This window comes from Bombus affinis, chromosome 13 (assembly GCF_024516045.1).
Source record: "Bombus affinis isolate iyBomAffi1 chromosome 13, iyBomAffi1.2, whole genome shotgun sequence".
Taxonomy (NCBI): domain Eukaryota; kingdom Metazoa; phylum Arthropoda; class Insecta; order Hymenoptera; family Apidae; genus Bombus; species Bombus affinis.
In genome coordinates, this window is record NC_066356.1 from 8,177,263 (window position 1) to 8,196,302 (window position 19,040).

At 42.4% G+C, this 19,040-nt stretch overlaps 1 protein-coding gene across 3 annotated transcripts in view; it reads left to right on the top strand.

Moving 5' to 3' along the window:
• LOC126922894 (ubiquitin carboxyl-terminal hydrolase 48-like) overlaps window positions 1-19,040 on the top strand; it is a 77,165-nt gene that overhangs the window by 36,083 nt on the left and 22,042 nt on the right. For all 3 annotated transcript variants that reach the window (XM_050735824.1, XM_050735825.1, XM_050735826.1), the window contains 3 exons: window positions 2,700-2,830; window positions 3,287-3,406; window positions 7,025-7,150. In XM_050735824.1, the coding sequence (XP_050591781.1) occupies window positions 2,700-2,830; window positions 3,287-3,406; window positions 7,025-7,150 (377 nt within the window). The remainder of the gene's footprint in view (window positions 1-2,699; window positions 2,831-3,286; window positions 3,407-7,024; window positions 7,151-19,040) is intronic.

The following is a 19,040-nucleotide window of genomic DNA, read 5'->3' on the forward strand; positions in this document are numbered from 1 at the left end:
GGGAAAATAGAAAACGTATAATTAAAAATCTACCGTGTCCAGTTGAATGTTTTACTCCAATTATGGATTAGCTTCTTCTATTATAGTGTCATACTTTCGTGACATGAACTATAGAATTAAGATTCGACACGTACAGATTATATTTCTAACAAAGTTTAATGTCAGCTTTAACTTCAGCTTAGTAACTTCCCAAACGGTATATCAACATTTTTCGAATTGAATAATAAAATGTTTTGCGTCAGGCACAATGTGACGATAGTAAATCGTTCATCGTCGCTCAAGTTGCTACTAAAAGGATCATAATTACACCGGTAACAAGCAGTGCAATCGTGGATTTCGGTTTGTAGGAAGTCGCAGTCGTTTCTAGGAAGGAGGAGAGGGTCGATGGAACAGCTACTCCGAATGAATTCAAATGTCCACCCTTGGACCTCCAATTACGGAACTGTGCATGAGGGTGCACGATAGGATCGTTTGCTATCGAGTTTAATCGGAAATACGACGAACCTAAGCTAATCAGGGATGCGTAGGGCTGACTGAGAATCACCGACTACCCGGGACACCCCTTTTCCAAGTCTTTTAACCCTCTCGTCGTCTAGTTCTGCAAAATCACCCCTTTCGAAGATCGATCGATTACATCTTTCCGAACTACATTGAAATTTCTCTTACTTTCAAACTCTTTTTCGTCCAATATCTTCCTCGTCTTTCATTACACGTATTTTCATCTTTATCGAGCGATAACGAAACCCTTGTAAACTCACGGTCAGACAGGAAATCACAACTACTCACGGTTCTTCGATCAAGTTAAAGTTTGGTCTGTTCCTTTTTACAGGATATAATAGGTGAGTCGTACGACGAACAACATTTCTCATGCGTTAGAAATTGCCGAGAAACGTCTCTCCTTCCTCGAAAGAATGTTTCCCTCGCTTCTTCGAGGATCTTTTCGCACTTTTCTACCTAACTCGCCTCTGATCTTTCCAATGAATTTCGAGAATTTACAGTGGACTAGGAAACCGTGTACGCGGATCCTACGCATAATTATTGCGGTATTTCTAAACTCCTACAAATAGCTACTGACTGGAAGAGAAGAATTTACGTAACATTTGATCGTAACCCGAATACAAACTTCGAATACGATCGATCGGTCGTTCGCTTGATAACTTCCATTGATTCTCGCGTTTCGTACAGAACCAACGGATGTCCTGACATGTACTTAGGAACGAGAATGTACGACAAATATTTTTTACAAGCTTCGTATCCCTGAAGAAACGCCTCTGCTCCGAAAGAACGTGTTCCTTGATCGTCCAAGAATCTGGAGACAGGCTACACCTAGTTTGGGACAGGTCGTCGACCGCCGGGTCATTGTTCGAGGGGTGGTTGGTGTTCTTGCAGTGTGTTCACGTGGACGAGCGCGATACCACGGCCACGGTACTCGTGGTAATTAGGGCTGTGGCGGCGCAGAGTGGTGGACATTCGAATTCATTCGAGGTCAGAGCGTTCCTCGTGGGGGTTTACCCTGCAGCCCCTTTAGCGGAAAACTGTCTGAACATGACGTAACGCTCCTGAAAGCCGGGCCGGATAGGAGCTGTTCGGCCTGGTTTTTGCGCTGTCCGGCCAGCAACAATGGCCGCTTCTTACGCGGCTCTGGTCACCGTATATTATTAATTACTGTATTAATCTCGCCGACCGTAAGCAATCTATTATACACGAGGATAAGAGCCACCGAGAGCCACGGCAGCGTCGTCGAAACGCCCACACCCGCACCGTGTCTCCCACCCTCTTTCACCACCCCTCTGATCTGGTTCCTCTGTGACTTTGTAACTTCGACGCTCGAGGGGGTGTCGATGTAATCTGACCCACGCTGGTGTTAACGAAGGGTGGCTTCGGAAAGGGTGTTAAAGGAATCTTGAAATTGGCCGTGGTGTGACCGCCTCACCGGTACTTGACGCTCTTAGGCGAAAGGGGTGGAGTTAAGGGGATCGATTCCGTGAAGGTGTCGGAAGGGTGTTGCGGTAGATTCTACGCAGATTGCTTTCTTCGTTTTTTTCTCAGTGCTAGTGGGTTTAAGAGGATTTTTTGTTAGTTTTGCCTGCCTTTTTAATTAGTTTCTTTCAACTACAGCGTGGACTCTAAATAAAGACTCGTTTCGACTCGTCTGCGTATTGCGAACAATGTACTTTACTCTTCACGCTCTGCACAAGTGCATTCCGGGCATTCCTCCGCGTTTATTTAAATTGTATCTTCCGAATTAATTCGAATAGAGACATACAAATCGAGGAACGTACCACATTACTTCTGCGATATTATCCAAATTACGTATTGTTTGAAACATTTACGTCTTACGTATCTTATTCGTCTGTCATGTATTTTAACGCGGTTGTCTCGCGAAACATGTCGATTGGCGCGTTCCGTCGATGAAGCGTCTTAAATTTTCCATAGACGCGCAAACATCGACACTCTACTTACATCGCTGTACTACCAATTTCGCTGTAACAAGAGTATCAATTACCAAGTCCTTTTGAAGGACCGGTTAGAAAGCAAGTAAGATTTACTGCTCCTACTCGAAGGCAAAGGTCACCAGAGCTTGCCAGATACCTGTCTGAAACTCCAAAATCATAACACCCAGCCACCTGACAAATTTTCTGCAATTACGCCTACGAAATCGATATTCCTATAATGATATTCCTCCCTTTGCGTTTCAGGTTTGTGCGCAGCGTGTATGCTGGTGAGAGTGGAGCAAGAACGTCTGGAGAGTCTCAAGTACGACAGGGCGACGATTTATATAAAGTGCGTGGAGGATAACGAGGATACGAAGCTGGAAAACGATCTCGAGGTGAGGGATGGAATAAAAATCCATAGATTCGATCCTCTGGAATTCGGACGGAGATCACGAAGGGACGGACGAAGGAGAGAGGAAGACAGCGCTGGAAGAGTAAATTATTCGACTGGAGACGGAGAGACAACGGATTTTTGTTAATGGGCCGACGTGCCGAGTCACCAGAGTGTCTTGAAACCGGTCCATCGTTTCAGATTGATGTCGGTCGATAAGGAGATTGGCTCCATCTCATTCATTTCACGATAATAATCGTCATTACGTTTCCACGACCTTATGGCCAGCTGCTTCGTCTCTCTGCTCGTCCGCGCGCTGTTTTATTTTTCTGCGTCTCTCTTTCGTTGCTCGTGTCGAGCATCGAAACGCTTACGGGGTCGTCACGAGCCCGAGAATAGATGTTCAAAATGACGCGCACGATTTCCTGATGTTCCAATAGATTTTTTAATTCGATCTCAGGTGGCAGCCAAGAGACCAAAGATAGAGAACACGAGGCCGTCGAGGACTAGGCGGAACTTGAAAGGATCGCACGAGTTGAAAGTATCGTCAGAGATTACATTGAAGGAGCTAAAACTAATGGTAAGCGTGTATTCTTTGATGATTATACGAGAGAAGTGTTTTTGATAAAACTGACTTTGTATCATCCTGTGTTGCTATTACCAAAAACCATATGAATAAAAGATTCCATCTTGTAAGTGTCAATTATGAAAGCCAAATTTGATAATAATAGACGATTAGTTGCCCGGTCCACTGAATATCAAAAATGCTGCTTCATAAACGGCGTAAAACGTGACTATCATCTTTCCATGCTTAAAACATCCTCGTCTATTCGATCGAACAAAGAAGCAAACGAATTCCACGATAATAGAGATTCTTCCCGTCGGCATTTCACCAACTAAACAAACATAATTTGCTGAATTTTAACGCGTTGCCGGCGATCGATCGTAGTTGCTGTGAATGACAGTGATCGCGGGATAATTGAATGAAAATTGCTCGCAGCCGTTTTACGAGGGCTGACCGTTTCCGACGAGGTAACAACGAAGAGGAAAGAGGAACCCTCCTAAAATCGGACACCCTGTAAGCAGGTTGTTCGTTGGTTCGTTCAGTGGACGAAAGTAGTAAAGCCGTAGTTATGGCTGGTTAGCATATGCCCGAGCTCCGGCAGTGTGCTTAAACTATTAAGCGTATTTATATTGCGAGGCTGTGGCCATCTCCTTCTCCTTCTCCGAGGCCACCGGCAAAAACCCGAAAGAGCATAAACCTCGCGCTAATAACAGGCCTTCTCGACTTCTCCACTCCACTTCACTCCACTTCGCTCCACTCTGGCCCTTCCATTCCGGTGGCTGTTCAATTCTATCTTTTCCTCTCTCTTTCTCTGCCTGTCTCTTCTTTGCTCTTGTCACGTGTTTTCGCGTAATTTAGTCATGCAAAAGCTCGCATCGAGAGCTTGGAAAGGCTGATTGCAATCGCAGGATTTGAAGGAACTTTTCGCCATGAATTTAGATTTATTTCTTGGAACATTCAGAGTCGAGGGAATGGAATATTAAAATAAGAGTTCTGTACGATAATTCTTTAAACTGACGATATTGGCAAATGGAGGAGTCGCGCGTTATAAATTGTGGATTCTTCTTTTACGGTCGCGTAATTCTTCTTCGATGGATAACTCGGAATTTTTCAAATCTCATTTGTTTTATTGTCGTACTCGTGGCTGCTGCGCGAGCGTATTTATTAATACTCGTAGCTCGTGGCTTGTAAAATGTTGCATTCGAAAGTTTTGCCAGTCAAAATACAGTTTTATCACATGGTCGGGATGAAGAAACAGGGCTCGTATCTTCGGAGATAAAAGTCATGACTTCTATTATCTCGTTAAAAACCATCCGCAAGAAGGAATATCTAAAAAGATGTATTAAAATTACAGTTTGGCCGGAAACTTCTGGCAGGCACTTATGTTTTATTACGACCACAAGGATGAACAAGAGGAGCAATCTACCCTGAGTAGCAGTCTCTCTACTATTCACCAACGGGTTAACGAATTTTTCTCCACGGGTTTCCCGCAAAAAACCACGTCGGCAAAAAGGACAAAACGTAGCTCGTCTCAGTTTTACCGCAATAATTGCCGCAGCCTGGCAGTAGTAAAACTCTTAAATTTAAGCCGGCGTATCTCTCGTGTCTGTTCGAGGGGATCGTGCCTAGGTCATTTTCCAGCTAGCAGAGGATTCAGGCTGATCGATGGATCGTCGAACAGTCGAAGATTAGACGATACCGGTTGGAAAGTATCAGAGGCGGACTAAAGGGTGCCGGTTGTTGGCGGATCGAGCCGCGTTTGACAGAAACGACAGTTGTTGGTGTTTTTATCGGTTGGCAAAAATGCACGAATTTCATGGTCGGATGCGGACAAGTCGCGAGCAAGCAAGCAAATCGGGACAATAGCCGGTGCGCCTCGGTCGTCGATCGTTTTACGTAATCGTCGTAATGCCGATTGCCACCTGTAAATATTACTTTCTATCCACATTCTGTGTCACTATTCTTGCTTCGGATCTTTTGTGGTTTCTTTTGGAACTGAGAAAGGATCGGCCTTTTTTATTTTTGGTAATTATAAAGCGAGGAAAATCGATATCGTCCGGCGAAAGAAAATGAAGACTTTGTTGAGAAATTGTATCAGGTTCGCGCACATGTACGGATTAGTGTTTTTTATTCCTTTAACTGCGGAAATAGAAGAGTCGATATTGCTCGAAGCAGAGAAGAAAAAGTTCCTTGAAAAAGTCTCTTCAAACTGTATTGTACTGCGTTGGCTACTGTTTTTTCTTTTTATTAATTTTATAGCGTTCCAAAATATTATTCGTTTTATTTCAAATATAGGAAGGAAAGGTAAAAGACTCGTTGGAACATAGAGCAATCTTTCAGCTTCTTCCCTTTCTACTTCGCAACCTTGTTAAACTGATCTCTATTTATCGGTTTGGTCGAGCACCTCTCGTGCCCAGAGAAGACCTTAACGAGGAAGCATCGGTTTCTTGACCCAACCAATCATTTCTCCTCTTGCCTCTGCTTATTTTTTTCATTTCCTTGTTTCCTCACGGTAAACGCTGGTATTATCTCGTAACTTTCGTCACTTCAACTTCTCGATGGAGTTCTTTGTCAAGGTTTTCAGGTCTTAAATTAGGGACTACGAGAATCCTCTACAAGATCTACAGTTCGATGTTCGAAGATTGTTCTTCGACGAACATTTTTCCGAAGAAATTTTGTTTCAGGAACGTCCGCTCGAAGATACAGGATGTATGTTTTCTAGAATAAAAGCTGTGGATCGAAGATTCATCGAATGTGGGTGTAACGGAACTAATTTTTGGAATTTAAAATCAATTTCACAGAAGACGTTTGTGCCACGTCACCGTCAACTCAATCAGCCCACAGAGATTTCTAAGTCCTACAAGAAACCGTCCTTCCGACACTCGATCTAAAACCATCAATGGCAGAGCGCCATTCAGCTTTAGCCCCGGGAGTAATTCTTTTTGTATCGTTTGCTTCGAATTCCAAAATTACATCTTTTCATTGGGCTATCAATTTTTCAAATTGCTCTCGTAGATTTTTCCTTCCTTCGTCTAACTTCCATCGTATTTAAAAGATGAAAAGTTTCGCTCGACGTAAATACAGTCAAAGTATAATTCTTTTCTAAATGGTTCACTTCGCTTCGGTCTTCCCCCTCTTTGCTCTTCGTGGCTGTTGCTGCTCTGGCCGGTTACTCGCTCGTAAAACAGAAACCTGCACGTTTACCCTGGCACTGGGGAAGTTGGTCCTCGTTCCTTCCTCGAGAAGTTGAACGGAAGGTAAACGCGAAACCGCTTCTCGAACGCGGCTTCCACAAATTAAGCAATTACCCGGACGCATGCTCCGCGATTCCGAGTTCGAGACGCGGTCCTTTCCTTCGGTTTCTTTTCCCTTCTCGCGGTCCGCTTTGGAGTTCGATGCGCGGAGAGGGAGGTACACAAGCCGCTGGAATTTTCTACGTTCTTGGAATTTGTTGCCTTCGCCAATCATTTCCCATGGGTCACGTTGAGAGTATTTTTACGTTAACTCGCCACTGCCACGCGAACTTTATATGTTTTCTCGCGATAGATGGGAATATACCACGCCATAGTAAGTACTTAACTTTCGAAAATTATTTTATCATATGCAGCGATACATTTTTCCGTTTCTTTTCAGACGATGCAAATTTGCGGTGCTGGTCCCTACGATCAACATCTGATGTTGGGCGAACACGAATTGACCGATCACAGTCAGAGCCTTGCGGCGCTTGGCATATTTCCTGGGGCACTTCTCACCTTGAAGGTAGGATAATTCGAAAGAAACGCTCGTTAATCGAATATATTTGAAGGAATTTCCTTTTTCAAAAATTCATTCGACTTTTAGGGACACTACATAGAGATACATTTACGCTAACGTTCATGAGACATCATTTAGAAAAGCGCTTCGAGCTAACTTAGAGAAATCATACAATTTTTGCTAAACAAATCTTTCTCCTGTCTGAATTAGTTTCCAAGCAACTGAACTTCAAAGGGTGGTTCCACCCCTTAAACTTGAATTATCCAAGCTAAAGAGAAATACTCGTCTAATATCTCTGACTGTTCTCCGAGTCTGTAAAGTGTAATCCGAATCGAGCTATCAGCGACCTTTCCTCGCGAGGAAATTTCCCACGTTGGTCGAGCACGTTCTACACGGGAAAAAGCGTGGAAAAATAATTAAGAGAAAAGATCCTTGAATCGCGTGCTCAGTCAGTTCTTTGATTGGCATTGTCACTTTTTCGTATCGGCTTCCTTTAACCGTGAAATTTTAACGCAATTAACGAGAATTTCCTTCGTAAGTGACGCAATTGTTTCGCTAATAAGACAAACCGTAAGACCATCTCTGTCTGTTATTTTTGGTATCTCGTTTCTCGCATGGAAGCATCCGAACAAGACCCTTCAGGATCGTTCGAAGGGTCCAGCAGGCTACAAGCCCTGGAAGGAAGCCGAAATGCGATGCTTCCTGTTTTCGATTTGCACAATTATTTATCCAGTCGAGCGTTTCCATGCGTGTCGTATATTTTTCATTGTACTAACTCTACTTAATTTAGTTGTAACATTATGGTGATGCGAAGTTTCGGGATGTTTTGGTACTCGGAGAATCCTTTGTTCCTTCTGTTCTATTTAGTATAATCATTATCACAATTATGCTCAGAGGTTTTTCGGATGAATAGCTTTCTTGCTCAATGAGAATTATATTCAGACGTTGCTTAGCTACGATTCTTAACTATTTACGACTGCATACGCTTATTCTCTTTCAGTTTCTACTTTCTTAGGTTTTTTTTTCATTCGACGCAGTCATTCGTAGAAAACACCGAGTCGAACCTGAGTTTAAAACCATCGATAACTGTGTACTCCTTATTCGCACGATAATTTCAAATAATTTTGCACCTGCGGAACAAGCATCCTTCGTTTGCGTATCCATCGTTGTGTTCTTGATATATATCACGTAAATTCTAACATTATCGCGAAACGAATATCATTTCAAACAATAAGAATGTCGCGAGACGAATAATACTCGAAAGAATTAAACGTCTTACATATTTCCTATCCACCTGAGTTTCACCTACCTGTCGATGTTTGCGAACGTTTGGTCGGTAGTTGGAAATCAATTATCGCTGTCGAAACTGATTGCTAGACTCGAGTGATTATGTGAAAAATCCGGCAAAGATACGATCGACGTGAGGCGAGTAGTAGCGTGGTCTGGAAAGAGATAGAAAGAGAAGGAGAGAGGAAACTGGGCGTGCTCGACAAGTTCGATAAATAGATAGCGGTACGTAAATGTGTAGAACCGGGCATAACTCGCGGCTTAGTCAGCCATCGCATTCGCCACGGCAGACCGTGATCAATTCCAACTTTTTTCATCCTGGACAGACTTTTTCCTGGCGAAACGGCGGATTAACGCATTAGCGGTCCCGATTTCAAACATCCTAATTCCTACGTATCGTTTGAATTTTTCTCTCTCGACGTCGATCAGCCCTGACAGACCACTTTGTCAATCGATAAGTTGATCAGAATATTACAGAATCTCCATTACCTTGATTCTCCATGTTATTTTCATTTAGAATCTAGACAGTTACTCGAACGTGGTATTTTAACATCGTTGCGCGATAATATCGTTTCGATCGTTCGTCTTCCACGGCGTTTCCTTTTCAACAAATTTCGCTGTTTTTGATCAAGTGGATTTTGTGTGGCGAAGTGTTAATTGTAGTCAGGGCGATACGTTTGTCGCGGAGGGGGGAGGGCAGCGGACAGTGACAAACAGGTGCAATTTAGATTTAAGATCTAGCTACCGTTTCCTTTAAGCCGGAGACAATGGATAACTAACGCCGGCAATGGTCCAAGATAACGGGAAGACCGCCGATTTTGTCTTGGGATTAGTTGAGAACGTCGCCTCTCGAGATTAGATGTGTTAATTGGCCTCTTACCAGAGGAACATTACATCCGGAGATTCTACCTCGAAAAATCTTCCTTATCCGCTGAAACGCACCCGATAACCATCTCTTCGATGCTCCAAAACGCGTGTCAACTTTTTTAATCCTAATCCTATACGATAATCATATACGATATTCAATTGGTTCATAGCTGATAATTTTTGTTACGGTTCCATACATATTAGCTAAAAATATATCTACATTGGTGTATTTAATAGAAGCTTGATCTTGTTTTTAAATCGTCAATTTCGTAATCTACCTGCGATATAATTCGCTTTTAACAAAAATGATACGCCGGAAGGTGGATATCCAAGGATTGAAATATTTCTCGAACGTATCGTCGTTCCAAATCTACAACCGATAGTACATCACATCTGATAATTATCAAAAAGCGCTAAATAAAAAAATACGTCGTGCGCGACTGATCCTCTTTGCATCGATAAAATGGCAAAAGACGAGTTGATATTGCGGACTCGCGATTCGAGAAACGGAGGGATCTTAAAGGGATGGTAAGTCATGCGAGGATCCGCGATTCTGCCGGCTGCATATCTGGCAGTTCGCGCGGTCCACGAGGATCGAAGATTCAGCCAAAAATTCGGCGGACGTGGCCGCCGTTTTTGCCGGGTCAAAAGCTGTCGCCGCCGCCGCAGCCGTCGCTGCTCGACGAAAGAAAAATTCCTGGTCCGTTTGGGACGCGACACCGCCGGAATAATTCCAGCGTTCCTCGACGGTTCTTTCCTCCACGGTTCACTGATTTTATGAAAGCAACGTCCATGCCAAAATTCCACTGTCTTTTAACACCGTTGACTTTCTCGAGTAGATTGTCAAACGGAAAATGCCAGTGACAACGCTGGAACGCGTCCTTTCACCGACTGGTTTCATTCAGCACGCGTGTACCGATTGCGAATTCTAATCGCCAACTTGTATAGAATCTAGTTTTTAGAGGAAGTTCGGCGTAGAGCAGATGGAACGCGTGCTTTTCGTCGTGATTAGTAGATAATTACCATCGAGTCGAAGACAGAGTTAGATAAAGTCCGATACAGGTTTCTCTAAGACGTACATACGTCTGCTGAAATGTCTCAGGGCAGTTATTTTTAGACGCGGATTTTTATGCAAATTTGTGTTTACTCTATGGCCACAGCTAGAGAAATAGAACTTAAATAGGGATTTATTTTACGTATGAAAACGTATGTAGCTTTAAATTTCACATAAATGCGTAAAAATCTGCGATTTAGTTATATCGTATTCGCTTAAAAGATCGTTTAAACTTGTTCAAACTCGTGTATTATTTTGATAATTTACGTGGCGAGAAAGGTTTATCGATAAGCTATCAGTTTTAATAAAAAGATGCACGCAATTTACGATTCAAAATTACTCGTCGATAAACCTGTTCATTATCGTTATTAAGTAACGCTCGTGATTTAGCTATCAATGTAAGAATTTAAACGTAAACTGCTTCTTGATTGCAAACTCTATTAGACGACGGCTGAACGAGGCACTGAACGTGTTAATGATTAGCTAGGAAATCACATTGATCGATAAAACATTTGATCGATGAATGAAAGATTTATCATCGGTCTCTGGTTAAAAATCACTCACCTGACGGTGAATTCTTCGAAATGCACGTCGGGATAGGTTCCGCCTTGGAAGCCATAGTAAAATGAATTTCTTGCCACGATCCAATACGAGCGAAGGCTGCATCGAAGAAACCCAATCAGCCCGGTGAATCATTACCGGTACAAATTAACCTGAATTCCCCGTGACGCGGCTGCACCGTAGCTCGATCTGAGTTTTATCACGAGGATTAGAGTGGCTTGCTCCCTGAAGTGTGCAGCCCTGGCAAAAACAAATCCGGTATCGCCGGCGTGAAATTCGTTCGACGATGCAACATATCTGGCCGACGCGTACCGCGATTCAACCAAATCAAACGGCACAACTTACCCACGTATGAAAATATTCATTGGGAAATTAAATAAAATTCTGTAATATTCCATAAAAATTCGAAGCGGAAGACAGCGACGGTGAAGAAATTAAGGTGATTAGAATTTGTTACCGAAGAACAAATTACATCAGAGAGACAGAGCACCAAGAAGCACCTCCGAAGGATTCGATACAGATTAAGTCTCATTTTTGTACATTTACAGTAGCAGAAGCCTGAAGAAGGTTTACCATCGCTATATGCGTATGTTAGTTAATTTTGTATCAGACGTTTTTCATCCTGTTGCTGACAATCATCTATTCTGTAGCGTACGTTATATTTGTTCAGCGTTCGTCTCAAATGCAGTTACGTTTTATAAAATTATGCTATTTTTCATACCACTTATATTTACACCTTTTCTTAATCGTACTTGCATAATCAATGAATTATTCTATATCAGCATTCGCGTGACAGATACACAAATATTCTCGCGTGTGAATTACATAAAACACCAAGCAAGGTACCGTGGAAGAAGATCGGAAAGATTCTTGCCCGGTCATCTTATATTCTCTTCGAGTTGTTCGTTGCTAAGTCAACCGAAAATCTTGCGTTCTTCGACGAAATCCTGTTCGTCCAGAAAATTTTTCTTCGCGGAAAAAAAAAGGAAGAACAGCGCTCGCGGAGGTTTTCAGTCGAATCCGTGGAACGTCGGTGGTGCAAAAAAAGTTAGGAAATTTTCCGGCGCGGGATGACTGCAATTATAGCAAGCGGCGTAGTGTCGAGTTCGAACACAGGCTATCGGCCCCTGACGGTCGATGTAACGACAGTGATAAATCCTTTTAAGGAGCGTCTAGCTGCTTTTAACGGTCGACAGCACGCTATCGTGGCTGTAACGTGACTGAACAATCCGTAACCGAGAGATAATTGTTCGCAGTTATGCGGATAACCATGGACCAATCCGTTGGCAAGAAGCTCCTCCGCAAAGGCGGGATTGTTTCGCGAAATCTTGCGTCGTAAAATGTGCTCGTTCGCGAACGCGCGACTCCCGCCGCGTAATCATATGAAATTTAGTTAGCCGACAGATTACTGTCCCTCGGTCTGGCGAGCAAATTGTGGCTGGCTAATTAATTCCAAGCCCTAAGCGAGTAAACTGGGGTAAGCTACTAAAGAAAGATGACAAAAAGAAGCATGGTTGTCGATGATTTTTCTCGATGTGATGTACATAGCGATAGGATGATGAAAGTAATTTAGAAAATTCGTATTTAAAATTCTAATGGATCAGGTGGAAGAAGAAACTTCACTCAGGGAGTATTGTTAATGGCCATTTTCATCGTACACGATTTTGTCCGCTTTGCGTGCGATTTTAATCGTTCGATGTTAAATTCCCATTTAATTTTATGGATTTAAGCTACGATATTTTTATTGGTAGTTGAATTTCCTTATAAATAAACTTCGTACAGAAAGAAAGATCTGATTTTTCCCGTGTTTTCTAAGCGTCGAATCTCACAATTGTACACGCCTAATAACGACTCATAAATTCGCAGAAATATCCTGCGGACAAATACGTCTCCTACATCCTCTTCAAAGAGATTCAAACAGAATCTGACATATCTTTTTCTACGTTTATCTCTAACCGATCTGTCAAAAGAAAATCGCCATAGTCCACTCGATCCCTCGACCGCGAATGCATGAAACTAAGGAGAAATTAAAAAGCTTCAGCAATCGAAACTATCACATTTACTATCCCAGCTATCGAGTTAAGAATCCCGAATACAACATTCTCGTACTTCGAAATGAATTTTACGAGGGACCTTAGAAAAGTCTCTTCGCGGAGGTACTCTTGAAACGACTTTAATCGATCTTCTTCGCCTTCGAGCGGCGATCCGGCTACTGGAATAGTTCCCAGTGCGTCGTATATTGAACGATCAACGACGGTAGCGACCGGCAGCTACCGGTTCAGAATCCTGGAACATACAATGACTGGGATGACTTGCCGGCAGAATCAGCCGCGGAACGTCTTTCGATACATTAAATACCGCTCAGTCATCATTCGTGCAGTAATTCAAGGTCGCGATTACAAAGTCAATACATGCTGCCATCTATCTGCATCTCGACATCATGATTTTTCCCCTTTTCCCTTTTCGTCGTGGGTATTTCGCGTAGGAAGATCGTTGATGAACGTCGTTGCTTCTTTTCGCGCCCTACGCCGCTCTTTCTTCGTCCCTACTACGTCACTTCCGGTCAAATCGCGTTTCTTCGATCGTGTTCCTTCGTACTATCTCCTTCATCTGTTTGTCTTTAATTTCTTGGTAAACACGAACTCTTGGTACTCTCGTTCGTGCTTTCAGATATTGATCTAAACGTTTATTTTTGTTTTTAACGTACAAAGTAAGTTAGGTTTTTGCGCGTGATTCTTGAAGCTTTTGCTCGTGAAAATGTGTCAAAGAACGCGTCAAAGAATGTCTTACTTGTGGGTATTGTAATAGAGAGGTGGGAAGCTTTTGCTCGTGAAAATGTGTCAAAGAACGCGTCAAAGAATGTCTTACTTGTGGGTATTGTAATATATTTTAAAATTAGGAACACTTAATACCGAAGTATCAAATATTCTTTCTTTTTCAATATTTCTTCATCTGCATATTTTTATAATATTTATACGAATACTATATTTCTACGATTCTTTTTTAAATACATAATCCTACAACCTACATATAGAAAACAACGAACGATGAACATTGTCTTCATGAACATTCTTTCTTGATTTCTATCATCGCGGTTCTACCATAATTACCTAAAACATTCTACGATATAATTCTATAACTAATACGCGCAATACATACTACAACATACATAATACATAATACATAATACAACAATCAAGAGTGTAAATTTCTGTCTATTTCTAAACTGAAGCTTCTGCAACAATCCTGCAGCAAATGTCCACAATAAAAAAAGAAAAAAGAAAGAGATAATATTCCGATATAGAAAACCCATTCATTTTCAGAAATTCGTCACGTTTAGTCATCGCGTCAGAACGTATCCGTCCTCTCTGAACATCCTACAAAGTAAACGGTGTAAACGTTGAAAGGGTTAATCAACGTCGCAATTAAATCTGGATCGCACCCCCGCACACGAAAACGCACGAGATTAATCGAGCTTGAATACAAGAATGAGAGCAACAGAGTACCCTTACAAAGTCGGCTTCGGCCGTTTCCTCCTTCCCCTCATTTTTCCCGATTTTTTTGCGATTCCTCCTCACTGTGCGCCCTCTCTTCATGGCTGATCGACCGGAGTCTTTAGAGTCGGTCGGTCGAGTCTCCAACGGGCGGCAGCCGCGTTTGATGTCGTGTGACGAATGTCCGTGTTGGACGCGCTCTCCTCTCTTTCTCTCCCTTTTCCCTTCCCGTTTCCTCTCTTCACGGACATTTCTCTCTTCTTTCCTCGTATCTCTCCGCTCTCCTCGTTCGGCTCACGCGGGATTCTTCTCTTTCATACGAATTCTCCATTTGGCTGCCCCAACTTTGTCCAACTTCTCTTCCATATTTTCGTTCCGATGCATCATCGATCGTAAAGTTTCATTTCCAGCCGCGTGGCAAGTATCCAGTGGTTTCGCTTTCGGAGAAACAGGTGCAGCGTCGAGTTTGAAGGATACGAAGTTGCGTAAAAATCCGTTGCCGCCTATCGACGAGCGTTCCAGCAATGTTTTAGCTTTTCAAAGGGCCGGAACACTTAAAGCGATTGGAAATCAAACACGTTACTTTGGAAGTAAAATTCACGATCGCGAATGATACACGTAGAAGGTAATAGGATAGTCAGAAAGTGATCCACGCGATGCTGAATGCACCGACTTGGTTGAAAAATTCCTGGCATGACGAAGTACAGCATTTAGACGAATCAGAATCGAGTACCGTGAAAAATCCTCGTCTACCGGGAAGAAAAAATTGAATGCCATCGAAGAAGCGACGTTAAGTCCAAATCTATACGTCCGCGGTACAGGCGATCGATCGATCCACCGGTGGAGCAGCTTATTTCGCAGTCGATCCGGTCGCGAGTTCCTTTTTGCCCTGCCTTCGGATCGTGGTATAAAGGGCCCTATCGGATGTTTCTAATTTTCTGTTGGCGCGCCTCCGAACTACCTCGCGCAGCTCGCTATATTGGAATCTGCGAGGAAAAAGAGAAGATTGAAAAGGGGAAAGAGACTGGGGATCTTTTAAAAATTGAGACTGAAAAGGGAAGAAAAACAGGGCGTTCGAGTGTGACGAGGAAATTTCGAAGTAGAACTATCTGCCTGGAATAAAAGAGAAAAGGAACGAACCACTTCCCACTTGACGAAGATCAGGTGATCTAGAAACGATTTGAATTAGGATTAATAATTAATATAACTTTTCAACTTTGTTATTTGTACTATAAATCCATATCGATTTTACAGCCTATAATTTTCTTTAATACACTTAACGAGATTATCGTTCATGATTTTTATCGTACAATACGTAGAACGCTAAACATCCGACGATATCAGTCGAGGATCAAATATCTCGCTACGTTATAATTAGACTATTTATGCAACTACGAAAATTTACGAAGATGATTAACAAAGCGGAATTCGGTTAGGAAATTGTTATTTTATCTATCGTAACAAATATTACGCTTTGGATATTTTACATGTCTATACATTTTTGTCCATAAAGTGCGTTCTGTGCAGTTTTGCATCTTCAAGTTTCACGTAAATATGTCGTATGTCGGACAAAAATTGAGAATTTATCGTAACTGTGACTATCGATAGCTAATCAAAGGAACGTTACGAGCTTTCCATTCTATTCGCTCGAGAATCGTTTAGAATGTATAAGGACGATGGTTTCCGTTTGTTATGAGGCGAAAGAGGTCCCCGAGGATCTGGAAACGCGGCGGAATTCCGCGAACAAAATTCCACGCTGTTCTCGAGCATCTTCCGACCGAGAATTTCATTCTTGTGGCCCGCGGCGTTGCGCGAACTCGGACGAGCTCTCGGGATACGAGCAATAACGAACGATAAGTCGTGTTCGAGAATCAATAAAATCATCGTAAAGCTTTCAGCATCAGTCCCGGGAATCGTATAATTTAGAGGAAAATACACCCGGCCGGGAGCTGGCGGAAATGTTTGTTCGACGAAGACCATCCATTTAATACCAACGATCGTTTCGCGAAACTGGTATCGCGTTTATTTTATTCTGCTCGACAGTTAGAAATTGTATTTAGTTTCTTTTAGCGAATAATTGCGAATCGAACGCCAACTACGTTGTATTCGTTCGATTGGAATATGAACGCGAGGATAAAATTGTTGGCGATAAAATCGGAAGCTTCTTCAGGGAATTGAAATCCAAGTACAATTTGTTTATGATACGAAGCCGATAGATCTTTCAGAAGCCAAACCGATCAACTCCATCTCTTCTCATCATTTTCGTGATTTCTTCATTTTAAAAGCTTGTTTTAAAAATCGAAGTCTCAGAAACGGCGCTAAAGAAATTTTATCGTAAGGTGAAATATGTCGATAATAATAAGTTTGAACAGGTGTTGGAACATTTTTACGACCTATTATGAGTACCGGTGTAGCAATTGCGTACTACGCACGATGAATATTTTCATAAAAAAGATTGAAATATATGGAAGAATACTTTCGCCAGACTGTGTACTCCGCAAAATGGAAAATTCTCTTTCGCAACAGGAAAATAAATTACTACGATATACCAAAGTACCTCGTAAGTACTTCGATGTTCTTCAAGCAACATCCTTTCGATAAAAAAACATTCTACTAACCGCTTTAAACTCTATCGCGAATAGACTCGTCCCATCTTTTGGCGCCACTAAAAGGTCGCGACGATTACCGAGCCATCAGAAGGCGGAATCACAGCTAAATACTCGGGCTAATAACAATGTTCGACCGGATGAAATCGTTCTAATTACAACGCCCGGTGAAAATTGAGCCATTATTAATCGGCCACTTTTCGTTACCGCTACAGGAACATTGTAGTTGTAAGCCCGAGGGTCGCATCTCGTTTCTTTTTTTTCATTTGGCCGGAAGACCGGTAGCCAGAGATCAGTAGCCGGAACACCGTAATTATTATCCTTAATTGTCGAGCCTTTCGAGGATAAGATCGAAGAAAGGGTTCGAATGGAGGGGAGCAGCGGGGAAAGAAAGAGAGGTCCTCTCGAGGCTGATCGTCCTGTCCGCTCGATGGCCCCTTCTCTACGCTGGCCAATCAGCGACCCCGGTACCTTGACTCCTGGACCCTCTCAGAAATAAATCAATTAAGCCGATGCAGGCTTAAAAGGCATCGTCATCATCATCGACTTGGCCTTCCAACTTGAAAATAATCGAGCGAAGCTGCTTTAAAGAGGAACAGAGAGCAGATCCTCCTGTTCCTCTCGCGTTGCGCCCTGATGTTAAAAGGCATCGAGTATATTCACCAGCCAATACCGCTGATATCGCAATCAACGATCTTGTGCACGCGGAGAAAAATCGCGAGTATGATTTTATAATACACGGGATATTTGATGGCTTAATAACGTCTCGGCTGGATGGCGAACGGAGATGAAGGTTGCGTGGCAGACCTTTCAGGATTAGAGCCAGGGAATTACCGAGAATAAATGCAACGTGCTTTCGCTGGTAATGCACGAGGAAAGTATCCGGCCATCTTGAATATCTTGAGAACTCCATCTCTCCAGATCTTGATGGAACGTGTCTACTATTTAAAATAAATCTTACTGCTTGTGCTAATGGTCGTAAGTACATATTTGGATATCGTCCGATTTGCGGCGAGAGTATCTGAAAACTAAATTAGGCTACGAGGTAATGAGAAATCGATAAGGAAAGACAGCGGCTATTATCTTCTTATGGGATCGATATATTACGAATTTGAATTATACGCTGAAAAGTGTAGCAACAGTATGTGAAAGTTAAGTACGTGATTCGTCAATGTAGCTTTAAATGTCAGTGTTCGAACGAACAGCTATGGGTTCAGCAGAATTGTTTCTATCTCGCTCGTGGCTCGGCGATTCAACTTGAATGGAAATTGAAATCGCCATCGAAGGAGATTTCGAATTTTGGACGTAATTAGAAGGATGGAGCCGGTTGATGGCAAATTCTCTGGAACGAGCAAATTGTTTTCTGCGGTTCCTTCAAAAAATAAAATAGGCGAGATTAGAACGAAGCGCGGAAGATCCGAGAGAACGTATTTCAAACGTTAGCGAAGGTGGAATTTTTAATACAAAATAATTGAATCGCTTCCTGGACGTGTCTCGTATTTGTTATAAAACTGTTACTTCTTTGCGCCAGAAATATTGCTTAATCGATATTATTTTCTATAAAATAGTTTCTTGAAGAAAGAGGACAAAACGAGATCAAGTAGAATCGGATCGTCTGTCGTCAGACAAATTTTGCAACTGTCTCGAATATCGTTTCGTAATCTTTTTTGTACACCTGTTACTATATAACGGCCATATGGAATTTAGGTGTTGGCGATTGTAGAAAAATATTTCATTTTCGTTGAATCTATCGAAGCATGAAAAAGCAAAAGGACGACGGTGTCGAAACGATCGATAGCTTTCTTCCTTTTTAACGATTAGCGATCGAACGCGTGGCTCTCGATGTTTGCATTTCACGCGTCACGATCTGCATTTCGCGCGATGCAGTTTTCTTGCAGCGATTCGCTGTACGAGAAAGCGGGTGTCGAATCGGTCGCAAGAAATTACAACTCGAGGGACACGGTGGTATCGAACGCCTGGAAGAAACGGGATTAATAGACACGTGTCTCGTCGGTGTCGAAAGAAAG